Consider the following 22,456-nt stretch of genomic DNA (forward strand, 5'->3'; position numbering starts at 1 on the left):
AGGTTACCGGCCCCCTTCAGCCCTGAGCCCAGCACTGCAGGCACCCACAGCCTCTGCAGTCCCTTGCTAATATAAAATTTGCTATCTCTCTCTCCAAAATTTGGCTGCCTTAAAAATAGCAATTTTACCAGGCCATCATGTGCAAAGGTCCTGAAAAAATGATGTCTTCATTGGTGCACTCAGCCTATTTTCAGGAATGGAATTAGACCCTGAGGACAGGGATGGAGGCAACTTCTTCCATCGACTTTTGCACAGCAGCCACAGTCTGCCCCGTTCAGGAGCACCAGCAAAAACGGGATTGTGTGGAAGTCTGGGGCTTTTTCTGGGCTGGTTGGGCTCGGTGTGGAGGCTTTGCCTCGGAATTCTCCAGTAAAATCTCTGCAGCGTGAGGGCACTGGTGCAGGTGCCACCAGCACAAAACCAGCAGCAAAAACATGCCCCAGCAGCATCTGCCAGGGACTGACAGGGGACAAACTAAGCAGATCTGGGTGACAAACCAAAGCCACTCTCCCCCCTTAACAGTGGTGCTGAGAAGCCATTTAGGGGAGTGTGTCACCACTAACATCATCCTGTTTCCATGGAGACCAGATTAACAGAACTGTTGAGAGAAACTGCACTCCTAATCTCTCCCTGAGAAAAGAGCTTGCTGATACAAGAGACTTTTAAACATCTTTAATCCAAATTCAGGGTTTTCCTTTCCATGTTCCCCCTAATCCTTCCGGAGGTTACCAGCCCCCTTCAGCCCTGAGCCCAGCACAATAGCATCAAACAGTGCAGGCACCCACAGCCTCTGCAGTCCCTTGCTAATATAAAATTTGCTATCTCTCTCTCCAAAATTTGGCTGCCTTAAAAATAGCAATTTTACCAGGCCATCATGTGCAAAGGTCCTGAAAAAATGATGTCTTCATTGGTGCACTCAGCCTATTTTCAGGAATGGAATTAGACCCTGAGGACAGGGATGGAGGCACCTTCTTCCATCAACAAAAAGATGCAGGTCCTGCTTTCTATATTGCATGAGACACTTCCCATTGACTTTTTTCTCCTGAGCTTTTGTCTGTCCTGTGAAGCATCCCAGATAAGATCAGGTCCCACAAGAACAGTGAATAATTTGCCCACTGGAATGGTTCACTGCAATTGCACAGCCTAACCTAAGGATTTAGAGAATCACAGAATGGTTTGGGTTGGAAGGAACCTTAAAGATCATTTGGTCCAACTTCCCTACCATGGGCAGGGACACTTTCCACTATCCCAGGTTGCTCCAAGCCCCACCCAACCTGGCCTTGGACACTTCCAGGGATCCAGGGGCAGCCACGGCTTTTTTTGGGTAACCTGTGCCAGGGCCTCCTCACCCTCACAGGGAAGAAATTCTTCACAATATTTGATCTAAATCTACCCTCCTTCAGCTTAGTTATTCCTTGTCAGAAATATCTCTCCAGCTCTCTTTCCCTCTTCCTCCAGATCCCAAATTTACTTCTATTTTGGGAGGTAGGAGCAGTTACCCTGTTTACTTCTACCAGCCCAGCAGATTTAAGCTCAGGAGAACAAGGTTGGCTTCCCCTTCAGACATTTTTGGCTTGGACTGTCCTTTTCCTGCTGGACAATTCATATCTCCAAATACTTCAGGAGTTCCCATGCCCTCCCTGCCCATCCAAGGCAGGCATCCACACTTTCAAACCACCAGGCAGGGCCTTTGCCAAACAGCTTTTGTTGATTTTTTTTCCCCCCCGCAGTGGGAATCACGCTGATTAAGCCTCCTGTACCTCTCTAAGTCTCCAGGCAGGTAGGACACTGCCCACAGCCCTTCGTGCTGTCCATTGAGGGCACTCTGAACTCTCCACATGTGGCTCACAAAGCTCTCCAGCTGTGCTGAGTCAGAGCCATTTGGAACATCTCTGCCTGCTAAGCTGAGCACGGCATCAAAGGCTCTGCCACCGTCCTGTTGCTTCCAGAAGTTAAAAGAAATTTCACCCCTTGCTTTTCCTTGCCTTTACCCCAAAAGCTTTTCAGGAGGATTGTGACATGGTTTGACAGTGCCAGAATGATGGAGAAGGAGTCAGTGTGACTGGGAAAGTACAGTTCAATCTCAGTTTCCTCCCGGCTCCCCTTGCCAGAGGGCTTGGTGATGTTCTGCACATCTGGAGGCTGAGCTGTGGCTTGCACAGCCCTGCCCCAGAGACCTGGAACTCGTAGCTCAGCTGTACTACAGCATCTCTCCTACATCAGCCCTCTGGCCCTTCCCTGGCACCTGTGTGTGCTGCTGTCTTGGCACACAGTACACATGCAAGCCTGAAGCTCCCCAGAAGCTCTGCAACAGCACACCATGGACCTGGAAAAGGCCAGGCTGAGGCACATCTGTGTCCTACAGCTGTGGGCAATGAAGGGTTAGCCTCTCTCCAGGCTCTGAAGGCACATCTCTGAAGCATCAGGCTATTTCTGCTCAGCATGCCTGATTTCAGATGAGAGCTCTGCTGTGGGATAGAGCTGGCATGTGGGATAGGAGGGAATAAAATTATACACAGGGTATTTTGGTGCAGGGTTTCCTACACCTACTTCCATTGTCCTCCTCTGACTGAAGGCTCCATCTGGTTTGTTCATGGCTGGGCACAGAGGCTGCAGGGCAGCAGAAGGGGAAGCAAGGGCTAAGTTAAAGCAGGGGGCTGCAAAGGCTGGCTTTATAATGCCTGCAGCTACAAGAGACTGACTTTTTGGTGGTTTGCTTTTTTGGGTTTTTTTTTGGTTTGGTTTGGTTTCTGGCTGGGTTTGGGTTTTTCGTTGTTGGGTTTTTGGGGGGGATTTTTTGGCTGGGTTTTTTGGTTGGTTTGGTTGCTAGGTTTTTTTGTTTGTTTGCTTTGTTTTGGGGTGATTTTTTTTGTTTTGGTTTTTTGGGGTTTTTTGTTTGTTTGATTTGGGGTTTTTGTTGTTGCTGTTGGTTGTCCACATATCAGCCCCTGGGCTCTGCCTTGTATCCACAGCCACTCTTGGCCAGGACTTCCATCCCCTCCATCCCACCCATCTCTCTGAACAATGCCCAGAACAGAAAACAAAACTGCAGAATGTTATTATTACTGTTTTTATTATATTATTATCAATGTTTGGAGCAAACATGTTGCTCTGTCCCCACCGTGGCCACATGCAGAGGCGCAGTGACCACAACCAGGGACGGCCGGGGAGGATGCTCTGCAGCGTCTGCTGGGGCCAGCCCTGCCCGGGGCTGTCAGAGGAGGATGGGTGGCAGCAGGGGGTGGGGACAGAGCTGTCCTGAGCCCAGCACACAGCTGGCAGGGATGTCACCGCCCTCCTCCCCGCTCTCCACAGCCGGCCGAGCAGCGCAGCGCTGTCCGAGGCGCTGGGACACCTTGTCCGCACCGGGCTGGCTGCGGGGACAGCGGAGGGGACTCTGCTGAGTCGGCCCCGGCTGTCGCGATGATGTGGCTCCAGCGGGAGCTGTCACGCTGCTCTGCCACCGTGGCTTGTTTTTGCTGGCGGGCAGGAGCTCAGCCACGGACAGGAAAAGCAAGGGGAGGGAAGCGGGGAGGAGAAGGGACAGGCAAGATAAATAGGTAGTGTGAGGATAATAAAGGAGGACAGCTGGCCTAGAAAACTCGAGAGATAAATCAGCAAGGGAAAAATTAAAAAAAAAATCCTGAAATTAATTCCAAAGTGTGAGGTTCCTGCTGAGCCCGCAGCACAGGCAGCTGGTGGCACCCACTCCATCCGTGGTGCCAAGCATTCCTCTGGCCAGCACAGCCACGGCAGGCACCTGCCCCAGCCTGGGAGAAACGGATTTGTAAGGGATTTTTCAAATCTGATAGAAAGTTTACATCGTTTTGAACACATGTATGCAAACACTGAGGTGTCCTGACTTAGGAAGGCCATGGACTAGAGAGGACTGTTGAGAGATTGAACTAGAAACAAGTTTCAACAAGTTTCAAAAGGTGGCCTAGCCAAAAGACCAGATATTTTAGAGACTTAGAACTGTGAAATATGCATTGTAGCAGGACCACGTGGGGTAAAAATATAGGTGATTTGTGTTAGAAGTAATACCAGCATTGTGTGGCAAAAGCTAACCAGCTGAAAAACATTTATAAGGTATTGTAACTAGGAAATAGGTTGGTTTCTGATACAATGGCATTGAATTTTACATCCTTATGTCTCACCCTTCATCAAGACTGATAATGGAATAAAATCTTTTAAAATGCCTCTCAGTGGCCCCATCTCTGAAAAGCTGGGAAAACCAACAACAGCCCTTCCCAGCAGCAGGGCTAAAGCCATGGAGAAGCAGCTGGCTGTCCCCAGGAGCAGGGGACCTGCTCAGCAGGACAAGGCTGGCTGCTCAGCCCTCAGCACAGGCTCACCAACCTGGCCATGACAGGACTCTGCTGCCTGGGGGATGCAAGCAGGGCTGAAGGCACCAGCAGGGACCTGTCTTTGCCTCCCTGTTCCAATCCTTTCCTTACATTGTCATTATCTGAGACTCCAAACCCCAACAGAGGAGCTGGGCAAGCATCCCTGTACTGCCTTGGGGCAGCACCAAACCCCACAGAGCTCTGTGGGGGCCAGAGATGAGGGCTTGCCACCCTCCCAGTTGGGCCAGTGTGTCTGCACAAAGCAGCAGCAGCCACCAAGGCAGCTGAGGCTAAAGGATAGTTTATCACTCAAGTTCTGTGATGCACCACAGCACAAAATGTAGGAAGGTTCATTAACCTCTGCAGTAGCAAAGACGCCCAAAAATATACCCTGCTGACCTGAGCAGGATCTCAGGAGGTCCGTGGCAAACCTCTCTCTCAGCTCAGCATTCTTCCCGTGCAAATGAAGCTGGTACACACATAAACAGCGCTGGTGTGCTCACATACGGCACCAGCAAGCAAAGCTCCCCAAAGCTGCAAAGAAAGATGGAGGGAAAGTTAGAACAGGATGAAACAGGGGACCGGGAGCAGCTTATGCTTTCCAGTTTGACCGAAAAACCACGAAAGAAAACAGAGCAGAGCCTTTATTCCCTCGCAGCCACCCTGTCCACAAGCCTCTCTCCCAGCATGGGAAAGGCAGCTCGCAATAATCCTCCCTCCAGCGCCTGGGGCCGGGCTTGGAGAAGTGCAAACAGCCTCTACAAAGTCAGGGCTAAGTGGCAGCTTCCCATTTCCCAGCTCTAATTGCCAGCTGAGCAGACGGTTAATCTCCCAGGACGTGCTGCGATAAGGGTGCTGCTGAGTCCCCGTAATTGCTAAAGAGCTGCCATCGAGGATGCCGGGAATTGCCCGGAATTGCCCAATTATTCTCCCCGGTTCCTCCACATCCCCCCCCCCGTTTCCTCCCTCCCCCTTGCTAAGTTTCGGAAATCAGAAAAGAGCTGCCTTTTTTCTTTCTTTCTTTTTCCCCCTCTCGAAAACAGCTGGCACAGGATTTCTCAGCGGTTCAGGAGGGATGAAGAGATTATATCTGGGCTGGCTAATCCTGTGTGGGCAGGGAGCAGAAAATGGGGGAGCAGCAGTGGGACCCCAGTGGATGCAAAGGCTGCACTCACAGGTGTGGTTTGAACAGAATTCATCCCAGCAAGCCAGCACTGGCCCTGAGTACAAATCACATCCCATTTCCAGCTCCTCAATGGCTCTGTTGAGTAATAAATCAGCTCCTCGTCCGAGCTGGCTGAAGCGTGCACACTCTCACAGTTACCTTATTCAGTGCTGAGAAGTTAAAACCTTCCTGCCAAGGCCAGCAGGCTGGGGAGAGTCAAATATCCAAATCCCTTCAGAGCTCAGCAGTGAAAAACAAAACAAAATAAATGCCAAAGCCCACAAGACAGAAAACAAGTCCCCGAACTGCAGATCACCTGCACGTCTCCATTTGCTCAGCTGTTTTTCTCCAGATGATGCAGTGGGCCAAGAAGTCCTCTGGTATCCTCAGAGAGGCAAACAAGCCAGGCCACTGTCTAAGCCAACGCTGATCTGCACACACAGGCAGCAGGACTCTGCTCCCAGCCCTTGGCTGTCTTTGCAGCTGTTTAAAGCTTGGTTTTGTCCCTAAATGCTTCATGACTGTCCCTTAATGCCACTTTTAAGACCCAGAATAGCAGCTTTTCTTTGAACTAACAACACAGGCATAAGTCTTCAATGCCATAAGATGGAGGGACTTAAAGTTGGTTAATTTTTATGGGATCAGGGTTGTTCTGTAAAGAGTGTGTAGAAATTTGGATACAAACACACTAAGCACACCCAGTCTGGACACCCAGGTGGGTCTGGGTTCTCTTTTGTGCTCTGCACACTGCCAGCTCATGTCCTAACCCACCTGCAAACAACAGCAACCACAGCATCCCTACCTCCAGCACATCTGCAAGTGGCTCTGCACCTCACAGCCCATCCCTCCTGTTCTCCCCATTCACACCTAGAAGGCACCAGGTAGAACAAGTGTAATGCCAATTCCTGCACTGGTTTAGTGCTGAGGATGTCTCAGTGTCTCCTCTCAGCTTGATGTGAACTAACACTGACCTCAAAGCCCCTGAACACAAACCCACCCCATCACTCATAGCAGGCTGGAAAGTGAGATGAACCAACAGAGGATGGAGATTCTCAGCAAGGGGGGGGGAAATGGAGCAGAACAGAAGAAAAGATGACTTAAAACCCCACAGTGCATGTTCCACTCAATGAATGTCACCCCCTGTGTTGCAGAAGAGTCAGGGATCACTGAGGCAGATCTGAGCTGGAAGTTAATTTGCTGAGTGGGTAATAGGCTGGTAAATTAGATAATATGTCAGATTTGCTGATCCCTTAATACCCACACAGCCACTCATAGCTATTATACTTTGATATAAGCTGTAATTGGACATACAAACAAAAGTGTAACAATGAACACAAAACTATAATGATTAACAAGACCACAATTAGGTGGAGCATCTAATCCATAGCTCTGGTGACCACCTGAGCAGATTTTCTCACCAGTGATGTTTTCCACCTTTCTTCACTCTTGCTGTGACTTGGTGAGTTGTGGCTGCACAGTTAAAGTTGCATCCCATAACTTTAATAAAATTACAGCTGCAGGTATTTGTGGGACTGTGCACATTCTCTATTTGCAGAGAATCACAAAGGGCTCTCATGCAAACACATCCATTCCCAACACATCCAAGTACAGTCTCAGAGGTCTCTCTGGGATGTATTTCAAAATGACAAACATTTTGTTCAGTGTCAAGACAAATGTCTTGGGTCTTAACAGTATTACACTCACAAATAAATCCTTGTTGTTTCTGCACAACACACGTGGCAGCAGTGACAGTTTGCCATTTGTTCCCATTTTGCTGAGCCCATACTCCAGGCTCTAACAGAGTACAATTCCATGCTGATTCAATCCCAATGCAATGACTGGGTTTATAGAATCATTTAGGCTGGAAAACACCTCTAAAATAATCAATTCCAGGCATTAAACATTGCATAGAGTTAAGATAAAAGCTGTGGCCCTACTTCTGGTGTGGTTATAAGTGAAATTTAATAGATACCATCAAGATAGGAAATTCTTTTTGAATTAAATATTTTTAAAATACTTAGTGAGTTGAAATTACTTACCCAATTTACCTTTTGAAACTCAGTGGGTAAGGTGCCTTCATCACCTTCCCTTTTGCTGTAGTGGATTGCATCTGCAACTGAGCTTGGATACAGCTGAGAGCTATGGAAAAATTATTCTGAGTGATGCCAAGTGCATTTACAGTTAGGTGGGGGTCCTTTTCAATTTTTTTTTGCTATTTAGACAACACACCAGCCAGGAGACATTGACCAGTTCCCAATGCCAACAAAGATGATTTTAACTGGTGTTCTTGCTCATACAAATCACTCGTTGCCAAGCTTAATTTATTTGCCAAAACTCCAGCATCCGTGCTGTTTATTTAATACTCCTAATCCTGTTCCTGGGATGCCAGTCACAGCTCTCCTGGCTCGTTTTGGAGAGGTGAGGGCTCACCTGTGCAAGCCTGTGAGCAGCCCTGGGCTGATGTATTTAGGAATGATAAGCAGGTAGGTTTAAGTGCAGAGATATTATCTGGCAGTGACAGCTCCACTGGCCTGGGGCTTCATCATGGATTAAGGATCATTTGTTGCTGGCCTGTCTTTTTAATACCATTGGGCTCAATTTCAGAAATCTGTGGAGTTAGGATTGCAACACGCCCAAGAGGTAGTAGGATATATTATGAGGGTTCAGGTGATTTTTGCTATGTTGATATAAACAATCCTAGTTTAAATTAAATTATATCTCCAATATAAACAGATAAATTATGTCTGGTACTATTTCTCTTCCTGTGGGGTCCTCTTATGTAACACTCATTGAGCAGCTACCAGCCTGCTTAGATCTATACCCCTTTTCAAAGGAGCCACATTGAAAACTAAGCAAGTAAATCTCCACTTCATTTTTGGGGGGTTGTCTTTCACATACTGTGCTTACATTTCCCTCTGCCAAATCCATGTTAATGGGTGGGACTCCTAAATTTGTAGATTTACAGCTTGCTTTTTTAGTGATTATCATTGCAGTGCACTCAGGCTTAAACGTGATTACAACCATTACTACATTGATTTGTACAAATAAAAGACCTGGGGTTTTCACTCCATGCACCAGGCTTGTTGATGGATAAACTAGATCTGGGTCTGAGTTTTGGGATTTTGGTATAACCCAGAGTGGGTCCTGGAAAGGGAAACAGGACAAGTCTCAGTGGGGAGACTCCAAACTGATCACCCCTTCTAGCAAGTGGCTCAGGTGTTTCCACCCAACATTAATGTGGTGTTTACCTCCTCTGTCTTTTGGTTGGTCTCTTTTCATAATGGGACAGAGTTTTAAAAGAGCAGGTGTTCCACCTTCAAGGCCTAGGGGTCTGTGGGAGCTGAGACAGGGTTAAAAGTTGCTCAATGAATATACAGGAATAGCAGTAGTTTGTCTCATTCCCAGGGATGTATTCCCTTGCACAGTAAGCTGCTCAGTGTGTCACAATGTGATTCATTGTTAGAATCTGCTTCCCTTGTTAAAAAACATCCCTGGTCCCCAAAAGCCCCTCTGCTTCACCTTGCACTTCACATGATCTCCCCCAGTCAGAGACACCACAAATACTCAGTTCCACTCTCACCAGGCTTCTGGCCATATTTTTCTTGCAAATCATTCAGTTGAAGAGGGTCCCACAGAATGGTTCTGGTGGTATTTCTTTGGTTACCCCTGTGGGGCCCAAGAGACACTTCAATTTTAATAAGAGGAGCCACCTTAAACTACAATTCACCCTCTTCACTACTCTCATCCCTAAATTCCCAGTATCTCCATCACCATCTTCTGGGCATGCAATTAACTAATGGATCTTTATGGGACCTAATATATCAGATCATAAATTCTAATTTGTCCTCTACTCTTTATAAATTCTAATTTGTCCTCTCAGCTTTTTCCTTCCCCCCACCCCAGTTGTTTCTGCAATTGTTCTATTCACAGAGATAACAGCTCTTTTTGTCACTTTCTTTGTTACAAGATGAGTTTGAACATTCTCATTTCCTTTTCTTTGTATTCCTTACAATGACACGCTGCTTCCAAACACATTTACAACATCTCGCATATTATTCCCTTTTCTTTACCATTTTTCAGTTTCTCTCATGCAGTTTAGCTGTTCCTCTGTCTTTACGCCAATTATGCCAATTTTTGGACGCTCAATCCCCAAAAAGTCTTGAAGAAGATCTCATTCCATGCCAGTAATTGAAGCTGCCACCCTACTGACTGTGACAATTTTGTCACAAGAGAAGAGCCAGAGATCCCTCAGGTGGATCCGAGCTGGTGGTTAGTTTATGGAGCTCTAATCAGCAGATTTAGGGGTGCAAATCTCAGCTCTGCCTTCCACCTGCATGCAGCAGAGACAGCCTCAAAGGCTGGACCATGACCACACCACCAAGTGACAGGAGGATTTTGTGCTTACCCAACCAGGTTTGTCATTGCACTGGCAGCAACAGTCCAGGATGTCCCAGAAACTCTCTGGAGACAAAAACCAGGGCAAGAGGAGTGCAGAGGTGTGGGGAGCACCCATCCCAAGTAAGGCTGTTCTTTCCTCCCCCTACACATCCCCAGAACCAACAGCATCTGCAGCTGCCCTGGAATGGGATCTCCAGGTTTGGGATCTCCCCAGGAAGAGTCCCCAGCCCCAACCAAGACCCAAGGAATGCAATCCCACTGCTGTGCTCATCCCAGAGCTCTCACATTCCATAAAAACAAAGGGACTCACTCCCAGCCAGCCCCTGCAAAACAAGCACCTCCAGCCCTTTCCCTTCCCTGAGGTTTTCCTAGGTTTTCCCTGCTGAGAAGCCAAACTCAGCACTAAAACAAACCAAAATCCCAGAATTCCAGCTGCGTTTGCAACATTCAAGGGATCTTGGAGCATAATTCCTGCATCCCACACTAGATAAGGAAGGAAAAAGAGGAATTCTAAAATCAGGAAATCATTTAGAACCTCAGAACACCAAAAAACCCCTAAAATAGGAGCCACACATTGTTTAGGATTCCTTTCCATAGACACAACCTTTGGAAAATCCACCTGTACCTCCCAAACCCAAGTGCTTGGAGGTTTGGGAATCGCTCCCAGGTGGCAGCGGCTCCACATCCCCAATCCCACCCCTTTCCCAGCAGATAGATTCCCACCCAAAGCCACCTGGGACCCCTCCCACCCCACAGAGAACACCAGGAGACGACATATGCTTCTTCTCTTTATTGGGATCACTGGGACATTCCCGGAGGACAGAGCCTTTTCCTGCACATCCACAGGAGCATTCCCAGGGCAGTCAGGCTCAGCAGAGTGGCTGCTGTCAGCAGGAGCCCCTGGATCACCACAGGAATTCCATCAGCAGCACCTGGAAGGGACAAAACCCTCTCAACACTCATTCATTGGCTTCCCAGCCTCCAGCCAATCCTTGGGAATCTTTGGGAAGGACCCCATAGGGCAGCTCTGGAAGATTGTTCCAGAAAATCCCTTTGTGAAATCCCTGGGAACTCACAGCAGGAGCAACCCCTGGGTGAGCCCTGGAGACACAACCCCACAAAGACCCCACAGTGACCCCTACCTTGGGGGGTGTTCCCAGCTGATCCTGGGCTTCCAGGGGGGCTCACCAATCCCTGAGCATGTTCCAGGATTAGGAGGGGTCCCACAGAGACATCGGCCTCAGTCAGCCCTGAGGGCCCACCTGGAAAAAGATGGGAATGAGTACCCAGGAGAGAGAATTCCTGCTTGGGCTGGAATTTGGGAATTACAGGAAGATGGACACCAGAAGAGCAGAATTCCAGGGGTTTTAAATGCAAGGACACAGTCAGGATAGAATCATGGAATGGTTAGGGATAGAAGGGGCCTCAAAGCCCATCCAGTGCCATGGGCAAGGACACCTCCCGCTATTATCCCAGGTGGCTCCAGCCTGGCCTGGGACACTTCCAGGGATGAACAGCCATGCAAGGACCTCCCCACCCACACAATTTTTTCCGAATATCCCACCAAAATTCCTTCCCTAAAGACACCAGAGAGGAGCCGGGATTGCTCTTAAACTGTGCCAAAACCCCGCTGCCCCGGCCCGAGGGACCCTGGGGACACCTTTGGGACACACCTCTCTGGCCGGGGCCGTCCCTCCTGACGCGCCTGCCCATCCGTGCGGCCGGAGCGCGGAATTCCCGGGAATCTCCTCCAGGAGGGGGACAGCTGCCGGTGTCACAGCAGCTGCAGATAGCCGCGGTGCCCTCCAAAGGTGCCCACCTGGAACAGAGTCACCTGTGACCCCCTGCCGCGGGCGGGGGCGGGTCCCCTCCCCGCAGCAGGGACACTCACAGCCCGCTGGCTTTGCTGAAGGAACAGGCTTTATTCCGGGAATTCGGGGCTTCAGCCGCCGGGGACACCCGCAGGTGGCAGCTGATGTAGAGCTGGCAGAGGAAGGAAAGGAAAATTCGTTAATCTTGGAGATTTTAGGGCTTTTTTCCCGTGGATAAACAGAGAAAGGAGGAGGGATGGAAAGAACACTCACCAAATTCCTTGTGTCTCCGGCAAACTTGAAGGCATCCACCAGGAACCGCAGCGACTCCGGCCGGGGCCGCGGGGACACGAAGGCTGAGCTGGTGTCCTCTGCCCTGCTGTCCACCAGGCACCTGGAGAAGGGCAGGGAATCACCCGGGATCCTCCACAGGAACGCGGGGTTCTCAGCCAGCCCCAGAGCCCGGCTTACCCGCCCAGGTCGATGAAGGCGTAGCGGGGGGACGAGCTCCTGTCGGGGCTGGCGGTGGCCACGCACTGATCCACGAAGAGCCGCAGGGGCACGTGCCCCTCCGAGGTGACATCGGCCTGCAAGCGGAGGCTGTCCCCAAGCTGGAAGCCATTGGAGAGCCTCTCTCTGCTCCACTCGTCTGGAATGCAGATCCCAGGGAATGGGGTCACTTTGGGGGGCGTGGGACCTCTTAAATGTGCAGCAACCCCCGTGGGGTAGATTTGGCTCCATTGGGGCTCCCAGGATGTCCCCAGGAAGGGGGAGCTGAGGGACACGAGGCCACCAGGGCTGCACCCACCGTTCATGAGGCGCAGGGAGAACTGGAGCCGCTCCTCTGCCGCCACCGTGGAGCGGAACGGGGCCCACGTGGGGTGCACGGCACCGCTGCTCACGTTGCTCCTCCTAAAGGGAAGCAATGGGAATTGCCTGGGGTGGCACCGGCACCTCAGGGCCGTGGCAGCACGGGGACAGCCCCCACTACTCACCTGGGGTAGTGACACTCAATGGGGACCTCGGCAGGGGTGGCCCTCACGATAAGGGGGTTGCCAGAACGGGTGGGTTTGTAGAACAGGGTGGTTCTGTAGATCAGGGAGTCCGGGGTCACCTGGAAGGAGGATTTGGGAGAGGGGAAAAATCAGGAAAACAAACTCGGCACCAGCTGGACTGGACTGTGCTGGGACACAAGCCACATTCCCGATCCTACAGGACACCACAGAGCTTTGTGCTGGCATCCCAACAAGGCACCGGCTTGAAGGAGGTCACGGAGCCTGCAGGATTTGGACACAGCACCGCAGGACCCATTATCCCATAAATTCCTGCATCCAATCCCAAACCCACTACTGAGCATGTGCCTCATCCAGGAAATCCACACACCAAAATCCACCCCTGCTCCAGGCACTCCTCACCCCAAACCTGCCAGCACCTGCACCAGGGCACTTCCAGGGGTGGCACCTCCACCCGGCCCCGGTGCCACTCACCTGCAGCGTGCTGCCACACTCGTGCAGCGCGGCCACGAAGGTCACAAAGGCCTGGGCAGGGTTTGGGGCCAGGGGCGGGCAGGAGGCCGTGCCCAGGCTCAGCTCGGCCGCCCGCACCGGGCGCCCGGTGCCAAAGAGGTCCCTGCGCACGGTGACCGCCAGCTGCCCCTCCCGGCAGCGCACGGCCACCGCGGGGCGCGGCGACAGCGCCCGCAGCTGCGACAGATCCACCCGCGCCCAGGGCTGCGACCTGGAGGAATCCCCCCGCAGCCGCCACGCCCCGGAATTCCGCGAGGGAAAACCCCAGGGATCAGAGGATGCGGCCGAAGCCAACACCCAGCAGAGCAGAGCGACCCCGAAGTGGCTTCCAAACCCCATCCTGCCCCAGGAAAAGCAGCGCATGGGACAGGGGCTGCTCGGGAGCTTTTTATGGGAGCATCCCGGGGGATTTCCTGCCGGGATAACGGGATCCAGCTGGGCATTCCACTCGGGATAATGAGACCCAGCTGGGGATTCCACTCGGGGTAACGGGAGCCATCTGGAGATTCCACTCGGGATAACGGGATCCAGCTGGAGATTCCACTCGGGATAACGGGAGCCAGCTGGGCATTCCACTCGGGATAATGAGACCCAGCTGGGGATTCCACTCGGGATAATGAGACCCAGCTGGGGATTCCACTCGGGATAACAGGATCCAGCTGGATCCCATCCCTCCCGAGGGTGATTCCCTCCCCTTGCAGCCGGGAATTGTCCCGTATGCTACTCGGCTGCGGTGGCACCAATGTCACCCGTGTCCCCCTCGCTCCCTGAGCCGATTCTGGCCAGCGAGGCTCTCTCGGACATTTCCCCCCGATCTTCCCAGGAATTCCCCAAAATCCAGGCGGTGCATTCAGAACTGGGGATGTGCCAACCCCCACCCGGGCGCTTTGGGATCGGCCCGTGCCCGATTTCCCTGGAATTGCGCCGGGCTAATGAGGGCACCATAACGAGTTCATGTGCATGGAAAGCAGAGGGGCAGAGCCGGTCAGGGACCGGCAGGCGGAATCCAGAGATTAATTAGCCTGCGGGTGTTAATTGCGCTGATTGGCACCGCCGCTGGTGGGCACAGGAGGGTGACAATGGCCCCGCGCAGCTGCGGGAGGAGCTGGGGACACTCAGGAGAGTGGCATGGCCCGGCCAGGTCGTCCCCGTGCCCTGCGGGCATTCCCGGAGAATTCCCACCCCTCATCGAGGGATGGGAGAGCTGGGACGGATTTTGCCCACGGGATTTATTACTGGTGGGGATTTTTTACCGGGAAACGGGGCTGGAGCATTCACCTCCCTCTTCCAGGATCTGTGGGAAGGGTTTGGGATGAGGGGACCCACTCGGGTCACTTGTAGGGGATGAGCCAAGCTCTGACCCAGCCCAAATTCCTGATGGAAATTCTCCCATCAGGTCCTGCTGTCCCCTGCAGCATCCCCAATGTCACTCCCACATTCCCACACCCCTCTGGCACCATCCCAGTGTTCCGGTACTCTCCCGGGTGCTTTTAGGGATGATGAATAAATGATGGGACATGGAAAATGTCTCCAGGCCTCTCCATGAATTCTGCAGGAATGGGGCAGCTCCCAGCCTGGCTCATCCTGAAGCTGCCCTGGAATGTCTTGTTCAGAGGGATGGGGCTGCTTGGGGGGCTCCAGAGGGATGGGAGGGGATGTTCCTGCATCCAGAGGTATCCATGGGGATGGGAGGGGATGTTCCTGCATCCAGAGGTATCCATGGGGATGGGAGGGGATGCTCTTGCTTCCCACAGCCCCATTCCCCATCCCAACACCAGGAATGGCCCTGGAAATCCAGGATTTGATCCACCCAGCCTCTGTGGGACCCATGTCTCCAGGGATGGGTGCCTGCTCCCAAAGCCTCTTGTGCTATTCCACAGGGGAGGATCCAGGATCCCAAAGAGCCTCGCACAGCCCCATCCCACACTTTCCCTCTCCAGTGTGGATTTCTCACCCCCTGGAACAGCTCAGCACTTGGCAGGTGAGCCCTGTGGCTCGCTCTGGTCGGTGCAACAGCCCCGAGAGATCTCCCACCCCGACAGTGCCTCCAGCTCCAGAGCAGCCAAGCCCTGCACCAAGGGCTCGCCCGGCTGGCTGCAGGAGCAGTGCTCTGCCCAGGATGAAAAATCAGAGCCCTTTCATTCCTACAAACACAGCTGAGCCCGGCAGGAGCCGAGCCCTCGCTGAGCCCTGCCCTGCTGCTGTCCCCAGCCCAGGGACATTTCTGCACCGCTGCTCCGGGCCGCCCTCCCTGCGCTGCCCCTCTCGCAGAGCCGAGCGCTCTTCCTTGTGGATGTTACACTGGGCTGACCCTCGGGAGCTCCACGGAGCCTCTCCACAGCTGCTCCTCGTGCAGCAGCCGAGTGTGGGGCGGCACTGAGGCAGGAGACCATATGCTCCAGCACGGGGACAATGAGCCACTCGCTGAGGCAGCGCGGCTGTGATGAGCCATTGTCATGACTGATGGCACCAGGACTCTGGGGGAGCAGATTTTCACAGCAGATAAGCCCTAATGAACAGAGAAATAACTTCCCTTGATGAGGGAGATGTACAGAGTTCCAAAAGCCACGGTCCTGCAGGGAAGGAAACACTTGATTGCCAGCAAGGCCATGGAGCAGCACCCGGGCAGCAGAGCTGAGCAAGTGCATCTTCCTGCTGGCCTGGAGAGCAGGGGAATGAGCCAACACTTCAGTGGAGGAAGAGGAATAAGAGCACAAGTGCAGCAGAACAGGCTCACAGGGCTGCCCTGCACATCTGCCCTGGTGCTGCACCTTCACAGCTGCAGAGAAGACGAGAAAACTGCAGCTAAAACGTATCTCCTGCAGCACCCAGAGTCCCCTGCAGAGGGGAAACTGAGGCACAGAGCCAAGGAGTCATTCCTGCAGAGCTGGGCACCCCTGCACTGGGGAAAAGAAAGTTTGAAACTCTTGGTCTTTGCAGCTCACAAGCTGCTTCCCATAAGGAAACTCTGTCACCTAATATTGGCTTGAGCCCATGCCACAGCTTCCTGGGAGGAAGCTTTGCCACAGGAACTGCTGCCGAGCCACCTTGTATTAGAATTTACTACAGCTCTGCCTGGAAGCCTGCCCTGTGCTTTCTATTTTTAGCTGCAGGCAGACCTATTCATATCAGTCAGTGCTGAAACTCAAATCCTTTCACAGCTTAGGTGCAGTAATTCAGGGACATGCATGAGGTTCTCAGCTCTGAGGACAGCTCACCAAGATAAATAATAAACCCATGAGCTGAGTGGTCTCAAGGCTGGGGGGACACAGGGTGTGCTTTGCTAAAGGCATTCTCATCACACACATTTATTCCACAGGATCACACCACTGCTTAGGTGCAGAGCAAAGCAGGGATTGGAATGTGATTTACCAGCTCATAAACTGCAAGGAAAGCAGGAGAAAATGGGATGAGAGAGAGGAAGGATCCAGGGGAAGTGGAAACAGCTCCACAAGGTTCCACACTGGTGGAGGTTTCCCTGCCTGGTAATTATTTTATCTTAAAATGCTTTTAAAAGGGAAGAACTTCATTAGTGCTCAACACAGAACAAGTAAAAAATGTGTGTTTTTCCAGCTGGCCGCAGAAAACATATGGAGGGTAAATCTCAGAGGTGTGCAATAAGTCAGGGTGATTTGAGTAAGCCAGTGCAGCAGCAAGATACAGATGTTTGGTGCTGGAGCTCCCAATCAGCCAGCCCTTGCTCTAATCACACTTCATCACGCTCCCTCCTTCTCGTGCGTGACAGCACGTGCCAGCTCTGCTCAGGTGACTGACAGGGTGACAAATAAAAGCTCTCAGCAGTGAGACTGGTACACACCTCCTCCCCGAGAGCGCTGACGTTGCTCACTGACATCATCACTACACTTCATGGCAACTAAACTCAACCTTGACAGGGGAAACCTGAGCACACACCCAGCCCCAAGGCAGCTCTTCCCCCTGCTTGAGGAGAGGCACAGCCAGGCCCTGCCAGTCCAGCTGACAGACCTGTGGGCTTGATCCCACCAGTTTGCACAAGAAGGAAACCCCTCACAGAGCAGTTAAGTGGGATTCATCGTTCCTGGCTGCAGTGCTGATTCCTGCTCCTGCCTGCAGCATGCAAGGAGCCTGAGGCCCTTCTGCAGGGCGCTGCAGAGGTGCCAGGAGGGTCTCCACGCTTGCACACACTGCTGGTGCCGTGCATTGCCCTTGGTCACTCAGGGTGGCCCTTGCTGGAGGCAGCCCCAGCCCTCCTGCCCGAGGTGTCAGCAGAGCAGATGGAGCACACGGGCAAACACTGCTTCTCCCATCCACGCACTTTCCAGGAGAAGCATGTCAAATTAATGGGCAGAAAGAGCCCAAAACAAAACAACAAGGTGTGTGTGAGAATATTAAGTCCTTTTCCATCCCCACTTTATGCTTGAGCTGCTACCTTGAGACTGACACAGAAGCCAACGTGCCATTTGCTTCACACAGCTCCTGGGATCTCCGTGGCACCATTTACGCTTGGGTAACTCAACTTCTGGAGGCCATTAGGCACGGTAATTTCACCAGTTCCTGAGCAAATGCCTGGAGGGGTCCTTGCAAAGCACAGCTGAAATATGGAGGAAATGTTCGTTTGAATCCTAAGGAGAAATGTAATGACTGCTTTGTAGTAAAGCACATTCAAATCAGCCCCACTTTGGCTGATCAAGGCACAATCTCATCAGCACTCTCCAAGAAGAAATACTTCTGATCCAGAAAGTGAGCTTAACATCTTTGTGGAAGAGTTTTCATCAACTGACAACACCTATTTTGGGAAAAGTTAGCTCACAGCATCACTCAGGTGCAGGCTTTAAAACAAGGGCATTTTTTTTTCTATTTTCTATTTTTTTTCCCTTTTATTCCTTTTTTTTTTTTTACTTTTTGAAAAGGCACTTTCCATTTGATGGGCCCACGTCCACTGAGATGCCAGCTGGCCAAACATATCTGGGCTCTGTGGCCTGTTTATTCATGGATGTGTTGGTGAAAACAGGTCTCTGCAGAGCAGCTTCCACATCTGTGTGTGGGTGCTGAGTCCTAACCAAGCTGGTTGGAACTGATCTTGGTTGCAGGGATCAGGAAATTGGGAGAAGCCCTTGAAAAGCCTGAAGTAACAAGGCCCAGGGTCATCCCAGTGCAGCATGGAGGGCAAAAACACAGAGCAACCATTCTGGGACCAAGGAACCAGGGGAAGTGCCACTGGTGCCACCAGCTCAGCAGCACCTCGAGCAAGAACTGAGTGAGAAATCCAAAGGAAACACTCTGGGCTCACTGGGACCTTGTGAAGCAGATGGGAGAAACAGTCCTGGGGAGGGGTCTGTACTGATGTCCCCAGAAGGACACAGCTGTCAGGAGGGATGGTTCCCAGCCCATGCTGGGTGTCAGAGCAGCTCTGGAAGTGGCAGTAGCTGGAAACTTGTTGGCTCTCACTGTTTTGAGGTGCAGGTCCTCCTCAGCAGTGTTTCACACACAGGAGGATGGGTGTGCTCCTCACTCTGCCTTGGGAATGGGAAGACAGAAGCAGAGAGCTGCAGCAGTGGGGGGAAACAGCCAGGTTTATCCCATGGCTGATGGATGTGAGCCCGAGCCTGCAGGCTGTCTCCTCCAGCTCCATACCTGCTCCTCTGCCCAGCCAGGCACCTGCAAAGGCTGCTTGCCTCTAGTCCCACCTCTCATTCACACCCTGGCTTTGCCACCTGTGCCAAGCAGGGCAGGAGGCAGGTGGCTTGTTAGAAACTGTCCCTGCACCATCCAAACTTGCGAATATGCAACGTGCATTGCATTTTAATAGATGGCTGGGGACCTGACAGAATTAATTAAAAGAGGAGGAGGCAGGACAAGTATGAAAGGTGCCTGTGAAGAGCAGCAGGCCAGGGTGTTATCAGCAAAGGCTGAGAGAGGTACAGGAAGAAAGCAGGGGGCTCTCACTGCTGTCTTATCCAGGCACAGACTGGTACTTGGCCTTGGCAGCTGCCAGCACTTGCCTGCACTCCCCTGAGTGTGTTCCTGTGTGTGATGGCACACAGATGTTCAGAGAGCCAGCGCTGTGCCCTGGGCCTGCTCCGGCAGAAACACCTGCCAGCAGAGAGCAGGAAACAAACCCCAAAAAACCCACTTTCCTCTGGCTGCAGGTCAAAGTGTGGGGCTTACACAGTGGGTCCTGCCCAGTGACCATGGCTGAGTGTCTCTACAGAGGAGCCTGTTCAGGTGGAGGCATCACTCCAGGTATCTGCCCCCCATGCCTTTGAACAAAGTGTTCTATAAAACAACAAACCTTGTGTGCAAGTTTGGGTGGAACTCAAAAATCCCTGGTCCCCTCCAGAAAGAGGATCCTTTGTCCCTGGCAAGCTGAAACCTCTGGCCCCAAGCAGTGAGTGAGGAAGGAGGACGTGGCCCCTCACTTTGATCTCTCTCCCAGGGGCTGTGCTGTCCCCAGCACAGAGGGGCTGCTGTTCCTGGGTGGGGAGCTCAGCTCCCAGCTCCAGGGACAGCACAGAGAGTGATTTGCCTTTGGTAACTCCTACCTACCTTCCCCTGATGTTTAGGGGAAGCTTGATCTGCGTGGGATTTTTTCATCTTTAGCACCGACAATCCTCTGATAGTGCCTGTGCTTTTCTTTGACTCTAACCAGGGCCCTGAAGTTGTTTCTCATATCAAACGCTCCCAGTCAATCTGATTTTTAGAAAACAGCGTGTCTGGGGAGAAACCTGCAAAATATAGAACACATTTCCCATTTGCATCCCAGTGCTGAAAAACTCCATCACTTCTCTATAGCACATCATATCAGCACTACACCCGCCATGAAATATTCATGGCCATTTATTATGATGTTGTTTATTATCCTCATAAAACTCTCCAGCAATCAGTTTCTTTATTTGCTCAGCCTGCAGCATGGATGGGTGCTTTTGTGTCTCCTTGAATTAATCCAGGGCCCCTGTCACCATAAGAACACTGCTATCCCAAGCTCAGTCCATCCCGGGCTGCTTGTGGCATCCCCAGAGCACTAATTAGGAAATGTAGGGTGACCATGATATACTCTGCCTGTATTAGGTTGCTGGAATGGAATGAAATTCAACCCAAGATTGACTTCCTGAGCCCAGCAGGACAGCACGGGGAGCAGAGGAATTAAACCCAGCCCTGCTTGGGTTGGGAGGGCAGTGGGACACAGCACTGCTCTCACCTCCCTGCATCCTCCCTGTGGGGTTAAAAAAGAGGAGGGAAGCACTCAGTGAGGACAGCTCCTGAAGGTTTTATGGCAACTGCCAGATTAATGTTAATGTAAGCTGCGAAAAGATTTTCAAACGGATTAGTTCTCCATTTCCTCCTGGGCACCCTGAGGGTGTGGTGCTGGAAGAACAGACCTGAGTCACCTCTGCAGCCACGAAGTTCCCTCCTGGCAGCAAAGCAGAGGCCAGGGCTGGGCCTGGAGGGAGCATGTGAGAAAGACAGAGATACCTTCTGGAACAGATTCAGCTTCTTTATAGCACTTCTTTATAGCAGGACACTTTGTAAGAGTGCCCATTTTCTGAAACCCCTTTATTCCTCCTGCCAGAGCGTGCGAGCCCTGCCCTTTCTGTGAGGAGAGGAGTAGAAAAAGATCTCCGAGGGCAGCGAGAGCAAGAGCTCTCCTTTCACAGGGACTGCAAAGCTGAGTCTCAGCGGAGTGACCTTGATACAACCTCTTGTTTCAAACACACAGCAAACATTTCTGTGTTGAACAAACTGCTGCGAGAGGATTCAGGCTCCTCTCTTGCCAATGCACTGGCACTGCTTTTCCCCAGAGCTCAGTGTCTTCCAAAAGCAAACTGCATCCGCCTCAGAAAAATAAATAAATCTACTTTTCACATCATTTCATCTTCTGATAACAGTAATGAACTCAGTCTGAGGCATTACTGGGAATTAATGACTGCCTGCCTCCTGACTCACCAGCTCTTCCCAGGCTATCATAAATTCCCAGGAAATGTTGTGAACCACACATCACCGGTAAGCTGAAAATAAAGACCCTGTCCAGAACCCTGGGGCCAATATCCAGCCTGGGAATGGAGATGAGCTGCCAGATAAACATGCTGCTGTGCCCTGATGCCTCACTGGGGCAAGCGCCCTGAGCTGCTTGCTGGGCTCCCTGCAGGGTCCCACCCCTGGCTCTGCATCACTCCTCCCAAATCAGGCTGAAAGCAGCACACCACCCTTGGGGAGCTGCTCCTCTGGGTAATTAAACTCACACTGCATGCCTTACCTTTAACCTTTTTTCCTGGCTAACTCTCACGATGCTCTTGTCTGAGAGATGAAAGAGCCTCTCCGAAGCTGCCCTGCATGCAGGCACTTCCAGACCATTATCACTTCACCTCTAACCTGCTCTTAATAAACTAAAAGAAGACGCTTCATTACTGAAGCCAAGCTCTGCAGCTCACACCTGCCTGGCAGTTGAAACCATCATGTCACACACATCAAGCCTTTGGGACTTTGTGCCTTTTCAGATCACGCAGTTTTCAGTGGGGAGAAGAAGAGCTGGTAAAATTGGCACATCTATATATTTATTTAAATATCGAGATTTCCTGCTCTCGCAGTTGCAAATGTAAATTTTGTGTACTTAGATCCAGTAATTAGGGTTAATGACTAAAGAGCATTTGGAAATTGTGCAATTTGTGAAGTCCTCCATCAGAAAGGACCAATTAGGTTTGCTTCTCCTTTTGAAAAACAAATTTCTGTCACCAGCTGTTCATGGGACATGGCTGTCTGGGCTGCTTGTCTCAAGAAATTAATTAAATTGAGTTAAATTTAGTTAAATTTAGTTAGATTTAGTTATCATGTATTAATTACAGGCCATGCTCAGATTTCTGTGAGCTCCAGCATGCCACTGGCAGAACAGGTCTAGGCATGGCCGAGAGTGGAATATGTTTTAACCTGGAGGAAACACAGCTGCTAGATCAAACCGAAGGCTGAGCAGCTCCACTCCAGCCCACAGCTGAATTCATTTACCATTGGGTCTCACTTTTGCTGGAGTCATCCATCCAAGCCCCTTATTCTCCAAGGACGGTTGCTGTGCAGTGCAGGCCGGTGCAGGAGAGAGATTTCTCTCCTGACAGATTATCCCCAGAGAGAGCCAGCACAGAGCTCCAGGGCCTTGGAGAAGATGAGGTCTGAAAAATAATTCTGCACTACAAACGTGTTCTTCTTCCCCTCCGCGGGCACCAGCCCTGCCCTTGGGCCCCT

General features: G+C 51.6%; 1 protein-coding gene across 1 annotated transcript; it reads right to left on the reverse strand.

Moving 5' to 3' along the window:
• Window positions 1-10,707: 10,707 nt before the first annotated feature.
• On the reverse strand, window positions 10,708-13,585 carry LOC121346500 (zona pellucida sperm-binding protein 3-like). Its single transcript, XM_041424364.1, has 9 exons — window positions 13,208-13,585; window positions 12,716-12,834; window positions 12,529-12,632; window positions 12,192-12,369; window positions 11,994-12,114; window positions 11,801-11,892; window positions 11,583-11,728; window positions 11,052-11,171; window positions 10,708-10,841 (listed from the first exon to the last, which is right to left on the reverse strand). Exons 1-9 carry the CDS (start codon window positions 13,583-13,585, stop codon window positions 10,708-10,710), a joined length of 1,392 nt encoding a protein of 463 aa, XP_041280298.1.
• Between the last annotated feature and the right edge of the window lie 8,871 nt (window positions 13,586-22,456).

This window comes from Onychostruthus taczanowskii, unplaced genomic scaffold (assembly GCF_017590055.1).
Source record: "Onychostruthus taczanowskii isolate IOZ18803 unplaced genomic scaffold, ASM1759005v1 scaffold81, whole genome shotgun sequence".
In the NCBI taxonomy this organism is placed as follows: Eukaryota; Metazoa; Chordata; class Aves; order Passeriformes; family Passeridae; genus Onychostruthus; species Onychostruthus taczanowskii.

Bases quoted from the DNA above. Each gene is read 5' to 3' on its own strand.
- LOC121346500 (XM_041424364.1), bottom strand. From the start codon at position 13,585: ATGGGGTTTGGAAGCCACTTCGGGGTCGCTCTGCTCTGCTGGGTGTTG. The intron at 12,115-12,191 runs GTAAGCCGGGCT...GCCCTTCTCCAG, and splicing joins GCCTTCATCGACCTGGGCGG to GTGCCTGGTGGACAGCAGGG. The intron at 11,729-11,800 runs GTGAGTGTCCCT...ACTCTGTTCCAG, and splicing joins TTCAGCAAAGCCAGCGGGCT to GTGGGCACCTTTGGAGGGCA.